Source organism: Momordica charantia (assembly GCF_013281855.1).
Source record: "Momordica charantia cultivar OHB3-1 chromosome 9 unlocalized genomic scaffold, Mcharantia_2.0 BLBB01000009.1, whole genome shotgun sequence".
In the NCBI taxonomy this organism is placed as follows: domain Eukaryota; kingdom Viridiplantae; phylum Streptophyta; class Magnoliopsida; order Cucurbitales; family Cucurbitaceae; genus Momordica; species Momordica charantia.
Window position 1 is genome coordinate 3161322 of NW_028275167.1, and position 14140 is coordinate 3175461.

Sequence of the window (14140 nt, forward strand, 5' to 3'; positions counted from 1 at the left end):
AATATGATTTAAATTTGTCATAACGTATAACATGATAGGGTGGGTGGGACATATATTTTATTGAAATAACATTGTACTTTAAATTTCTACATTGTTTAAGGCTTTCCCAAAGTTAAATATTTTTAAATAAGAAAAAAGTTATTTTATATAATATCGTGAGGTGTGAAAAATATAGAAAAGGAAAGTGCTTTATATCTTCCAAGTTCTAACAGAATAAACATGCACGACCTATTTTCTTTGTGTTGCTTGGTATTATTATTGTTGATATGAAAAATCGAATGAATAACGAACGAGTGTGCAACAACGAATCCTGACAAATGATGCGGTATCTCGTCTAATGTTCTCCGACGATCAAGTTAGTAATTGCAAGAGAGAAGAAATGGTAAGCGTTGAAATTTTTGAATAAAACTATTTTTTATTAAAAATGAAGCCATAAATATGAAAAAATAACCATAAATAGTCTATAAATATGTCGCTCTTTTTAGGTTTGTAAGATAGAAAACTCATCCATCAAACTTCTCTATTTTTTTCCCTAAGTACGAATACTTAAATACTTTGAGTTTGTTGAGCTTTATGCGTGAAGTGCTGCATTCACAGGTTGGTATATCCGTCTTATCCTAAGAGACATTTGTTCATGAAACCTTGAGCAACATAGAGTGAACAAAATTATCTTAAGGAAACAAAGCTACGTTGGGTTCAGATTGTTTATTTTTGTGTTTCCTTAAATTTCTCTACATAATATTTCCAATAGTAAACACCTTAGTAATATTAGTGACAAATTTTTCACTTATTTCGTGGTCATGAGGGAGGACGCCTGGCGTGCAGCGTGGTAGGGTCTACTTACGTACAAGTTCTGACGGACCGTTAGGAGACATTCATAGCACGTGGCGTAGCACCCTTGTCATTTGCCACCCTGACCCGCTGTAGAGGTCCTGCAACAAAGTGTGTCGCGTTCGCTCCGTACGTTTATGCTAAAACCAGTGTTGCTTCCTCTGTTAGTTGTACGTTTCCGGGGGGTTTGGCCTCCACCGCCAAATTTCACCACTTGAACCTCACATGTTTCGTGGTCAGTTTTTACCCTCAATAATTATTTTTAAAGTGAGTACTTCTATAACTACTTTAAAGTGAACCACCATAGTTTTTCTTAACATGAAAATGAATAATTATTCTAACTATCAAATTGAATCGAATTTGAACTAATATATTAAATAGAGAGGGATAAGTTAATGAAGGATAAATAATAGAAATATGTGTATCATTATTTTCCCGTAAAAGCAAACAATGAGTTATAAAGAGATAAATCGATTCTTTTCAATTCTTTAAAACTTGAAAATAAATAAACATTCTAATATTTCTATTTCAGGTATCGATTTAATTTATTATATTAAATTAATTTACTTTTATGAAATATATAATAAAATTCTATATCCTCCCCAAATCCATCTATAAAATTTCACAAAACAAACGGGAGTCCACTCATGTACCCCTTTTATAGGTGTCAAAAATTCTCATAGGTCAATAAATATTGTTGATTTAATATTCAACATCGTTCGTTTTCTATTAACCACTATTAAAATTTATCATAAAGTGTAAGACACGCTGAGACATTGCTAACAAAATAAATAATATATTTAAACTTCTATAATGCATAGTTTAATTTTCTAAAGTAAACTTTTATAAAAGAAAAAGTTTACATTGTATAGTGTAATGTATTGTAAAGGTGTGGAAAGGCGTGGAAATTAGGTTGCTTTATTAATATTTTTAATAGAATAAATATGTACCCTATTTTTCCTAGTTTTGTTGGAGTTACTATTTCAAAACACGAGGGAGTTGAAAGGCAAAAAAAAAAAAAATTATATATATATAGATTAAAAAAATGTCAAAATGTTGTCATCTGGTTGATTGCATTGATAGATCCAGCAAACACCTGCACACTGATGTAGTAGTAAACATAGCACACTTTGAAGTCTAAGTTAGCAGAGAGTTTTATTGAGAATAGTAAAGATAAGGGTTTTGAAGGTGTATCTCGCATACAAGGTCTCTCCTCTTCTTTGTAAAGGGAGTTTCTTTGGGTTGTTCAAGTGAACCAACTTGACTAGGTCCAATCGGCTCAGTCTGGGTAGTTTGACTCCACTCGAGTCTCCTCTAGTCGAGTAGTCTAGTCCTCCTCTGATCGAGTGATCCATCTAGAATTTGGTCGAGATTTTCATCTTTGTCTCCTAACTCACATCGCTTTCACAGTCTCACCTCGAGTATAATTTTACCCAATAATTTCAAATACAATCAAATAATATATGGATCCGCATTGGGAGAAAAAAATTTCCCACCATCTAAATGAGGACAGGGACAGGTTCCTGTTTCCCACCTGGCGTAATTTTTTTTTAATATTTATATATGCATACTAAAATAATTATGTTATCTTCCTTATACATACACGTACTAAAAAAATTATATTCTTCCTACTCACCCACTTAATATATATTTGGGATAATTATATCTTAGAAATTAAGTCATTAAATAAAAATTTATTTATTAAAAAATAATTTCAAAAATAAAAAAATAAATGGGAAAAAATTCTCGGGGAAACTGATCCCACCAATTTTCCACGAGAAATTTTGTGGGGTAGGGATGGGGACGGGAAACCGCCCCATGAACATCCTCTTCCGCCCACGTCAAATCTCCCCTCATTTTCAATGATGAGTGGCGCGATGATCCCCACTTCTCCCTCCAGTTTGGGAGAATTCCAGCGGCGATTTGTTCCCTGCAGTCAATTTTATGTATACTTCATTTTTATTTGATAAAATTGGTGTGGAATCAATCGCAACCAACTTCCGGGGAGGATGTGCGCTGTAGGGATCTCGATGGTGTAGACGGAAGCAATTAGTTTGAATATTGTAATATTTTTGGAATTAGTTTCATTTTTAACAATATTTTAAAAAAATTTATAACGATTACTTTTTCAAGATTCAATTAGTTTTTCTATTACTCTTTTCTTGTTAAGTTCATCTTCAAATTCATATATATTTTTCAGTACAACATATATTAGGATGAGGATCAAACTTTCAACCTCGAAAGTTCATACTCCATCATGAAAAGAGACATATTGAGAGGCTAAATGGAGATGAAAACTCAAAGTAAAGAATTGTTAAGAGTTAAAATTAGTCAAAACTACTCCATATATTTATGGTAAAATGTATTTGTAATTAACTAAAAAAAATAAGTATTATAGTGACGATTATATGTCTGTCTTTTATTTTGATTTTTGATCATTTTAACAGATAACATCAAATTTATGAGTATGATTCCATAGAATTTATAGTAAACAAAGTCAAAGATATAATATTTTTTTATTTTAATTTGGGTTGTTTAAAATGATTACTATAATATTTAAACAGACTTACATGTATACGTGATTGCGGGGATAGCTCAGTTGGGAGAGCGTCAGACTGAAGATCTGAAGGTCACGTGTTCGATCCACGTTCACCGCAATTATTTTTTTCGTTTTTTCCATTGTGATGGGTGTAGTTTTCCAATTATGCCGCATGCCAGCGCCGATGCCTTTGACTCAGTTGCATCACTCCATTGCAAGCTTTTCAAATTCGAAGCTCACAAAATTCGACCCTCCACAGCTTCAATGCCCCTCTCTCCACCCACCCGCCGTCTACTCTATCTCCTTCAGACCTGCAAATCCATGGACCAGCTTCAGCAAATTCACTGCCAAGCAATTAAAACAGGTCTCCATGCCAACCCAGTTCTCCAAAACGGAGTTATGACCTTCTGTTGTACGCATGAACATGGTGACTTGAAATATGCACATCACCTGTTTGATGAAATTCCTGAACCGAATGTGTTTCTCTGGAACACCATGATCAGAGGCTACTCCCGGCTGGATTCTCCCGAGCTCGGAGTTTCTCTGTATTTGGAAATGTTGAGGAGGGATGTTAAGCCTGATGGTTACACCTTCCCGTTCCTGTTCAAGGGATTTACAAGAGACATTGCATTAGAATATGGAAAAGAGTTTCATGGCCACGTTCTGAAGCATGGGCTTCAGTCCAATGTGTTTGTTCAGACTGCTTTAGTGCAAATGTACCTCTTGTGTGGCCTTGTTGATATGGCTCGTGGGGTTCTGGATTCTTGCTCTAAAGCTGATGTGATCACTTGGAATATGATGATCTCTGCCTACAACAAAGATGGGAAGTTTGAGGAATCAAGAAAACTTTTTCTTGGTATGCAGGAAAAGCAAGTGCTGCCCACCACGGTGACCCTTGTATTAATCCTGTCAGCTTGCTCCAAATTGAAGGATTTAAAAACTGGGAAGCTGGTTCATAGATATGTCAACAACTGCCAGGTTGAGTGCAGTTTGATTCTTGAAAATGCTCTGATTGATATGTATGCTGCTTGTGGGGAAATGGATGCTGCCCTTGGGATTTTCAGGAATATGAGTAATAGAGATATCATATCTTGGACTAGCGTCGTAGCCGGGTTTACCAACTTGGGAGAAATTGATGTTGCTCGGAATTATTTCGACAAGATGCCTGAGAAAGATTACGTTTCATGGACTGCCATGATCAATGGATACCTCCACGTGAACAGATTCAAAGAAGCATTGGAGCTATTCCGCAATATGCAAGTAACAAATGTGCAGCCTGATGAGTTCACTATGGTTAGTATTCTGAATGCTTGTGCACATCTGGGAGCCCTTGAGTTAGGAGAATGGATAAAGACTTATATCGACCGAAACAAGATCAACAACGATGCATTTGTTAGAAATGCTTTAATAGACATGTACTTCAAGTGTGGAAATGTTGACAAAGCACAAAGGGTATTCAAAGAAATGAACCAGAGAGACAAGTTTACATGGACAGCCATGATAGTTGGCCTTGCAGTTAATGGGCATGGTGAGAAAGCTCTGGATATGTTTTCTAAAATGCTAAAAGCTTCAATTTGGCCAGATGAGGTTACTTACATTGGCGTTCTTTCTGCCTGTACTCACACCGGCATGGTAGATGAAGGACGAGAGTTTTTTCGTAGCATGACAACCCAACATAACATTGAACCCAATATAGCACACTATGGTTGTCTGGTTGATCTTCTTGCCCGAGCTGGTCGTCTAAAAGAAGCCCATCAAGTTGTAGAGAATATGCCAATGAAACCCAATTCAATAGTTTGGGGAGCTCTTCTAGCTGGTTGTAGAGTTCATAAGGAAGCTGATATGGCTGAAATGGCTGCAAACCAGATTCTCCAGTTGGAGCCTGAGAACGGTGCTGCCTATGTTCTCCTGTGTAATATATATGCAGCTTGCAAGAGATGGAATGACTTGCGAGAGTTAAGACAGACAATGATGGATAAAGGAATCAAGAAAACACCTGGTTGCAGTTTGATAGAGATGAATGGAACGGTTCACGAGTTCGTAGCTGGGGACAGATCACACCCTCAAACAAAGGAAATTTATGTTAAGCTAGAAAAAATGACCCAAGACCTGAAATTAGCAGGGTATTCACCTGATATCTCAGAAGTGTTCCTTGACATTGCAGAAGAGGATAAAGAGAATGCAGTTTTTCGTCATAGTGAGAAGTTGGCCATTGCTTTTGGACTCGTTAATTCACAACCGGGGTTCACAATTAGAATTGTGAAAAACCTTAGAATGTGCATGGATTGTCACAGTATGGCAAAGTTGGTCTCAGAGGTGTATACTAGAGAAGTAATTGTTAGGGACAGGACTAGATTCCACCATTTCAAACATGGTCTATGTTCGTGTAAAGATTACTGGTGAAATGGTTGAATTCTTTAAATCAACGATCCCACCTCTCCCTCGCTAGCTGTTTAGTGAGGGCCTAAATACTTAAATCCACAAGTAATTGACAAAGATGCATTTGTTGGAAGAAAAAACTAATGTTCTTCCATCTTCTACCACAGAAAATTTAAGATTGTATTACAGTCACTACAATCCTAGATTCATAACGTCAAATGACGAATTCCATTGACATTTTCTCTTTAACACCATAGCCCACATGAGAAGGCCATCAAAATTCAACTCGTTCCTGGGTCAAGAACGGGAAGCCGACAATGTAGACTGATTGATTTATCAGTCTGTCGAGAGCCAGGGATGAAGAACTGAAATATCACTGTCAAGCAAGCACCCTGAGGAGCAATGCCATAGAAAGTGCAATCTGGCTTAGCCAAGTGATACTGAAGACTCTTGGCAAAGTGCTTCACACTCACCTGTACAGATTGAGCATCTCCCCTCGATATTGCTTTGGTAGATCTAGTCTGAGCACTTAGATTTTCGTCTTCAGCTGGAGCATTTGCTTGTTCCCCTATGACGAATAATTTTCGATACTCAGCACCAAGGGTGATCAACGTTGTGGAAATCTGCACATGTAAATCTCCATACTTGCTTATGGAGACATTCAGCAAATCACCAACATGCTTCATTCGATCTACAAAGTTCTGCAACTCATTAAGATCAGGAACCTGCACAAGTGTCTGAGGCAAATCTTGTGCCATATCTAGAGCAGTTTGAAGTTCAAGAACTTGAGCTCTTGACATGGGCTTTGAGATTGGTACGTCCTGAATAACAGCAGACTTGTAACCTTTAGTCTCAAATGTAAGGAAAGGCATTGGTTGGGTGCAATTCAGAGGCAATTTCTTCACCAATTTAATTTGGAGGCGATTTGCAGTTGGACCATTACCAAACTCAGAACAAATGCTCACACTACTACGAACAGCACGGTGAAGAAGGGAAATGTCTATGGTAAATGCAATGCGATCATCGTTCTGGCTGGAGATTCGGTAATCGTCGAAGAGAGCTTCTTTCCGGAACTGAGCAATTGATTGGATTCCATCACCGTTAAGGAGATTGTGCAAGAAGATGACATAATCTCTAGTCAAGTAGAGATGGCATATTTTTCCCATCTTGTCTAGAGCCGGCAGAAACCTCTTCTCCAAGAGATTTACACCATTATCAGTGAGAAATGCCTTAAACTTCATTTCTCAATCTACTTTACGTCTTCCAACCTGGCTGGAAAAACAACGGAAACGAGAGGATCGCCAGAAACAGAGTCAAAACTCATTGAGCTTGAAAAAAGATCAATCAATTTACGCAAATTTCAAATAAGTAGTAAAAACGCCCGTAATTTTCGAAAATTTCAAAATAGATATGAACATAGCTATGAACAAATTAATGGCTTAAACGCATACGGAAGATCAAACATAGTATACTCGAAGTTTATCGGTTAAAGTGATTGATTAAAACAATATATTTCGTTTAAAAGCTGAGGTTGAGACCTTTTTCTCAGCATCGTGTTTTTCTTTCCATGGATCGTTTTTCTTGGAAACCAAACAGAAATTTAAAGAACGCGGGGGGAGAGAACGTACCTTGAGAGCAGAAGCAATGGCGCTCAGTAGCTTCTCTGGGAAAGGAATCGAGACGCGAGCGCGAGGAGGAAGACCTTTGGAAAATTTGCGCCAAAGCGACTGAAAATGCGGGTTTTCACTTTGCTTGGCGCGCGTTCTATTTTCCCCAGTGAGACCCAATTTTTCAACTTTCTTATTTTCGGATTTGAAATGTGTTTTTTTTTAAATATTTTTAAGTAAAATATTGAGTAATTGTAATGGGCAGTAAAAATATTTTATATATTTTAAAAAATGTCATCAACTTTTCAAAATTTCAAATATAGCAAAATATTTGAATTTTTATTTTCGGATTTTTTATTATTCTAATTTTACCCTTATGATATCTAATATATATCTGATGTATATCTATATCTGATATACATCCAATATATCATACATCAAATCTATATCTGATATACATCTTATGTAAATTTGTATACGATATACATCAAATCTATATCTAATGTACATCCGATGTAACTCTGATATACTTCTGATATACATTCGATGTACCTCTAATATAAAGTATCAAATATACCATGATATACATTATCAAATATACCACTGATATACATCAAATGTACGTATTATACATATAATATATATATCTGATGTACTTCTAATTTATGATATACTAAATATATTTCCAACTGATATACTAAATATACTTGCAACTGATATACTAAATATAAACTATATCAAATGTTTAATTTTGAGTGGTATATCGGCTGTTTAAATTATAGTTTTTCATTTCAACTTGTTGTTTAATATACTAATATTATCGATAATGTTGATTACTATATCACTATTATTTATTCAATATTAATATTAATTAGATACTAAATATAAAGGATATCAACTGTTTAAATTTATAAAGTACAGCAAAATGTTAACTTGTCTTTTTGGACTGCATGGTCCACATAAACCTTTTATATAATAACTTTATATTTCAAAAATAAAAAATAAAAAATTTTGCACCATTGTTTTCATAAGAAAAAGATATTGGATATAATAGTATGATATCAACAATATCAAAATATATATATATATATATATATCAACACATATATATAATGGTTATATTAGTAGATATAATGGTTATATCGGAGGTATACAAGTGGTAAATTAGAAGCATATTAAGTATATATCAGTGTTATATTAGTGGTAAATCATATAATCATATAATAAGTTATATCAGTTGATACCATAGTTATATCAGTGGTATATCATTTGTATATCAACGGTAAATTAGAGACATATCAAATATATATCACATATATATGTATTGTATTAGCATGGTAAATCAATGGTTAGCATACGTATATCAGTGGTAAGACATGATAGAAGTTGAGTAGATATCATGGTTATATCATAAGTAAATCAATTGTATATCATTATTATATCAGTGGTATATCAGAGATATATATCAGTAGTCAGATATATTACAGATATATATCAGATATATTAAAGGGTGAATTTGTAATTTTACAACTGGACCTCCGTTTTTTCTAAAAAAAATTGCTATATTTGAAAAAACTAAATGTGGTTACTATTTTACTTATTCTACTAAATTTTTTTGCCATATTTGCAAGTGCCTCTAAAATATTCAGTTTTTAGGGGGAGAATGCTTAATTTTAAGAATAATGTAGTTTTGAAAACAAATTACGAAAATAATGTACATTGAAAAGTAACGAGAAAATAAATGTAATTTAAATAAAAAATTATAAAATTATGTTATCAAAAATTAAGGATGCGATTTAAGTGCCAACACGTGATATATGAGGTGGATTGGGAGATGAGATGAGTTAGCACGAGAAATTACAAACATTGTATGTGATTTCCTCGAAAGTCGTGTACAATGTAGACGATTTCTGAACCATGTAGAGTGATTTCTGCACCTCTTGATTAGTAAAATAAAATATAGTGTATAATTTGTTAAATGAAATGTCATTGTCCCGTTGGTTTTATTTTTTAATTTTTTATAAAAATACTTATGGCAATAATTAGATCAAATAGACAATAAATATATTTTAGGTTAAAAACGTTATGGGTAGTTGTACTGTGTTGGAGAAAAGAAAATTATTTTAAAAAATTATAATTTGAATAATTCACTGGCATTTTTTTTAAGTGATATATTTGTATAAATAATTTTTTAATTAGTTATATGAAATATAACATAGAATTGTGAATTAACTATGGTTTAGCCGCCATATGCTAAAACATAAGTTTTGTATTTAATAGTGAAGGAAAGATATATATCGAACCAAAGTTGCAGTCAATGCCAATTTCAATCCCTAACACGTGATTTTTGGTCAAGTTTTAACTGAAATCGTGGTCAATAACTGCGTTTTACCTTAAATGAGAAAACACATCTAACAAAATAAAATATAAATTGATTTTGTCATGCAAACAATAACTTAACTTGTTAAAATATTATTAATTTATTCTCTAATTTTCATTTAAACTAAAAAATCAAATAATATCTTGTTATTTCATACTTTTATATGTTATCAGTTAATTATTTTCTAAACATATTCAATTTAAATGTGTTAATATTTCAAGGTTATAAAAACAGATAAATAAAACACGTGAAAGAAAACAAATATTCTCAAACAATTTGAAAAGATTAATATATCAAACATATTATATAAAACATATCCCTAAATATTTCATCATAATTTTTATCTTCATACATTTTTACTGTTTTCTTCATACATTTTTACTGTTTTCATGTCGTCTGTGCCACAGAATCAACATAAGTTTAGTTTAGCGGTAATTTGTGACTATTTTTTATTGGGAGATCACGAGTTCAAATTCGCCCATCCCTACTTATGGTAGTAAAATATATATATATGGCACAGAACTTTCCAATTGTTCCCTCTTTTCTTTTAGTTCAAAACTAAAATTCCAATAATTAAGCCCCCTTTATTCAAGTCTCCCCCATTCTTCCAACTTTTAATATCTTCAACTTCATGGAGAAGATTTAAAACAAGCACCAGATTCACAAAAGAGAAAAGAAGACTTTTTACACTAATTCACAGTAAATTCTTTTGTATCGATGCTTAACAAAAACTACTCCTATCTCAACAGAGCACGTAATTTAGACCGAGCCGAGGCTCTCAGTTATCCAGTTATTCATGCTTGTCTTCTACTTCATGAACCCTACTCAACGATTCCTCAAAAGCTTGCAATGCAGCCTTGTAATGGTCCAGAGAAATCACCCCTTCTTCTACAACTTGTAAAGCACATTTGTACAACTGATTGAACCATTGCACACGGTCCGGAACATCTGCAAGGTTGGTTTCGTAATCTGGAACATACAATCGCTTATAATCCTTTTTCCATCGCGATAAAATGTACTTAGAAGGGATCTCCTCGACCCCATTGAAGTTAAGAACACACAATGCGTGGCGACATAGATATCCATAGAAGTTAAAGCAACTGCATATACAACGAACTTCACCCGCTGTTCTGTTGTAAAGGACCTCGTATTCTCGAATCTCCCTCCTGTTACCCTCGACCACTACACGTTCCTTCACCAAGAATATGATCAATGGTCCGTCAACTTGCAACTGTGTTGTGCTGAAGCATGAATACATTTCTTCAACTTCGAATTGGAATCTCGTGAATATTTCTCTTGTGAATACTTTGGAGAGCTGCAACTCAAAAGAACATTTTGTTTTTAAAGTGGGAAAAGAGTTTCTTGATTCGATATCAGAAAAGGCTTCTTCCTTGTGGTTCTTTTGTAAAGCCAGTTCATACTTGTCAAGAAATTCTTTCAACGGCGTTTGTTTGTGAACATACCTATCAAAGAAGGGATTTTGCTTCTCCCCTTGACGCATGGCAGAAATTCCAGCAAAAAATGTGTCTTTCAGATAAACGGGAGCCCACCGACCTCGGTCTTCAAACAGAGATCTAAGCCATTCATGATCGCCAATTGCAAAGCGCTGAATCATGAATCCCCAAGCAGAGTCAAATTCAATCACTTTCAGAGTTTCATAAACTGCTTTATTAAATGCCTTCCTGATGGCATCATAATTGCGCAATCCTCCCAATTTTTCAGGTACTTTCTTCATGATGCACGACAAACCAAAGCGATGTTGAGACTTCGGAAATACCTCTGCAATTGCAGCTAGCAAATGATTGCACCTATCCGTAATAATTGTTTGAGGAGAGCGGCCAGACATACATGACAGCCAGGCTTTAAATAACCAAGTATAAGACTCTGTTGTCTCACCAGCCAAGAGGCCACAACCAAGCAGCACTGACTGACCATGGTGATTTATTCCAACAAAGGCCACAAGCGGAATCTCGTATTTATTAGACAAATATGAGTTGTCAAAGCAAACAACATCACCAAAAAAAGCACATGCAGCTCTTGACCGAGCATCGACCCAAATTACATTGCGCAGGCGCCCTTCATCGTTGAGATCCATCAAGTAGTAGAAGTTTGGGTTAGTCAACTGCATACGACATAGGTAGTTATAAATGGCTTGCGAATCACCTTTTTTAAGGTTCAAATGATTTGAATGATCAGGAAAAATTCGGACTTTTTTAGCATTAACATCTGCGGTCCCACTACTACCTGCATCTATCACAAGTGCTCGATACAATTTGATAGTTCGATCTCCGGCATCAGAACTCAATTGTGTCTTCCTTTTAGGTGGACCATTCGCCTTCTTCATCGATTTGTATATCTTAGAACCTAATAAATGGTTGTGCTCAAGTGTAACTTCAAGAACCCTCCATCTTTGTGAGTCCACTAGCCTCATCCTTAACATTGCAGGACAACCAGTTCTGGTATCCTTTCTTAATCGGTTAACATCTTTAATTCTTTTGAAACCTTGGCTGCTGCAGCAAAGCACCGCACCATACTTTTCCCTACTATTCCGCTTAAACCATGAATTCTTCACTCTAACACGAAAACCCACTTCCTTAGCATAGCAATTATAGTAATTATAAGCATCCTCATATGACTCGAATTCCATTCCAACAGCAGGTTGAACAAATTCTTTTCTTCCATTATGGCCATCTAACTCTGAAATTGGAGCATCTTCATCTCCATCTCCATCTTTATGAATTTCACTGTGTTCCACGTGAGGTGAATACTCATTGGTGAGAGAGGTTTCTTCCATAACTCATTCAACCCCTAACACAAACTAATCGTTTCCTAATCAGCATATGAACAATTAGCAGAACCAGAAGACTTAAAATTCTGAGGCTAGGCAGAAACAGATTCAGCAGACACGAAGCAGAAAACTTGTCTTAATCAGACTATGCTCTAATTTTTCTGTTAAGTAAAAACTAAAAACTAAAAGCAAACAGCAAGCAGAACTTGAACAAGTAAGAAGAGTCAAATGCTAACAATTCTATTAATGAAATCAATCTCTTAAGACAATATATCAAGAAGCATTATTTTCAACCCTCCTCAATTTCGAGCCTCCGTCACCTCACTGTCTTTCGGGTCTCAATGCCATCAAATAAACAAGAAAAACTCACTTCCAGAAAATTAGGAAGACATTTTTATGTGAATGGATGTAAAATGATTCAGACAATATGAGAATCTATAATGCACCACCAAGTAACAAATCGGTTTCTGTGAATCCTAAGTTCCTGAAAACATTGCATTTAGAGATTTCCTTCCTGCCCACAATGACTAAACTTCCTACTGCCTAATCACATAACTTCCAAACAACTGCACCATTAAAGATTACCGAAAAGCAATAACTCAATAACAATCATGAATCTCATACTTCAGCTGAGAGAAAAAACAAACCAACAGCTCGAATCCCCGAATTACCCAAATTCGAACTCGCAAACAAAACTTATTCCTCTCGTCTATTAACTTTCCCCTTCCCGCAAGGCAATCACATGCAAATGAGTTCAAAATATATCCCGGATAGAAAATTACAACACAAAATTAAACCCTGAAAGACAGTTCAAGGAAAGAACAGATAGCGAATTGAAGGAATTACAGAACATTGATGAAGTGCGTGGGATCTCGGCCGTAATTGCAGATAAACGTTGGATGTTTCCGAAGCTAGAATTCAAAGTAGAAACTACGCCGCCGACCTGAGAACTCACGGCCGGGCGGGTCGGGTTCTGGTGAGCATCCGAGTTTCTCTTTCTCTGTACAGTGGATTTCTCAAACTTTGCCGATGCCGAGCCCAACAACCGCAGTGGAAGCTTCGGAACCTTCCCCTTATTCGGTTGTTCCAGGGCTCTGATGTGCTACGGCCAATTTTAATCTGATCTTGTTAAGCTCGGTTGATCTTAGCGTTTCAAATAGCAAATCTAACGGCTGTTATTGCTTCAGATAAAGATATATGGTATGTGAGCAAAATGAGACATAATTTTGACAAATTATCAAGAGATACTTTATTATTTTAAAAATGACAAAATTATATTTGGGATCCATTACAAATTTAAATGTATCCTCGAATTAATTTAAAAAGTGGCGAATTAAATTATGCATCTTTTTTATGGCCGGTCCAATAACATTAATCAAATCATCCTATAAGAAGATTGTGCTCAAACTACGTAAACTTAGGAGAAAAGGCCTACATAAGACCAGCTAAGACTCCTCTCACTTAGAATGATTGCCCAAGAGTGGATTCAGGATCACCTACAAGCATCCAATAGAGCATCTAGAACCGACCATAGTTGAAGACTTGAATAATCGAAGACTATGAGACTTCAAGAATTGATTATTTTTTCTTCATCAAGCAATAAACCGAAGATTCTT

At 35.2% G+C, this 14140-nt stretch overlaps 3 protein-coding genes and 1 non-coding gene across 7 annotated transcripts; 2 read left to right on the plus strand and 2 right to left on the minus strand.

Moving 5' to 3' along the window:
* Nucleotides 1–3317: 3317 nt before the first annotated feature.
* LOC111014845 (Pentatricopeptide repeat (PPR) superfamily protein) lies at nt 3318–5773 on the plus strand. Its single transcript, XM_022289697.2, has one exon. It carries the CDS (start codon nt 3536–3538, stop codon nt 5771–5773), a length of 2238 nt encoding a protein of 745 aa, XP_022145389.1. The 5' UTR covers nt 3318–3535.
* TRNAF-GAA (transfer RNA phenylalanine (anticodon GAA)) lies at nt 3416–3488 on the plus strand. The gene has a single exon. It is a non-coding gene; the product is annotated as a tRNA-Phe (tRNA).
* Nucleotides 5774–5858: 85 nt separating the features above from the next.
* LOC111014854 (Hus1-like protein) lies at nt 5859–7537 on the minus strand. Of its 2 annotated transcripts, none has more exons than XM_022289708.2 (2): nt 7378–7537; nt 5859–7021 (listed from the first exon to the last, which is right to left on the minus strand). In XM_022289708.2, the coding sequence occupies exon 2, from the start codon at nt 6988–6990 to the stop codon at nt 6031–6033; it is 960 nt and encodes a 319-aa protein (XP_022145400.1). In that variant the 5' UTR covers nt 6991–7021; nt 7378–7537; the 3' UTR covers nt 5859–6030. The 2 variants fall into 2 exon arrangements, with proteins under 2 accessions (XP_022145400.1, XP_022145408.1); XM_022289716.2 differs by having other exon boundaries at nt 5859–7017; nt 7378–7534.
* Nucleotides 7538–10300: 2763 nt separating this feature from the next.
* FRS6 (FAR1-related sequence 6) lies at nt 10301–13587 on the minus strand. 3 transcript variants are annotated; one of them, XM_088117986.1, is made up of 2 exons: nt 13376–13587; nt 10301–12544 (listed from the first exon to the last, which is right to left on the minus strand). In XM_088117986.1, exon 2 carries the CDS (start codon nt 12528–12530, stop codon nt 10527–10529), a length of 2004 nt encoding a protein of 667 aa, XP_087974112.1. In that variant the 5' UTR covers nt 12531–12544; nt 13376–13587; the 3' UTR covers nt 10301–10526. The 3 variants fall into 3 exon arrangements, with proteins under 3 accessions (XP_087974112.1, XP_022149354.2, XP_022149346.2); XM_022293662.2 differs by having other exon boundaries at nt 13371–13587; XM_022293654.2 differs by having other exon boundaries at nt 10301–12554; nt 13371–13587.
* Between the last annotated feature and the right edge of the window lie 553 nt (nt 13588–14140).

Coding starts and splice junctions, on each gene's coding strand:
- LOC111014854 (XM_022289708.2), bottom strand. CDS start 6,990: ATGAAGTTTAAGGCATTTCTCACTGATAATGGTGTAAATCTCTTGGAG.
- LOC111014845 (XM_022289697.2), top strand. CDS start 3,536: ATGCCGCATGCCAGCGCCGATGCCTTTGACTCAGTTGCATCACTCCAT.
- FRS6 (XM_088117986.1), bottom strand. CDS start 12,530: ATGGAAGAAACCTCTCTCACCAATGAGTATTCACCTCACGTGGAACAC.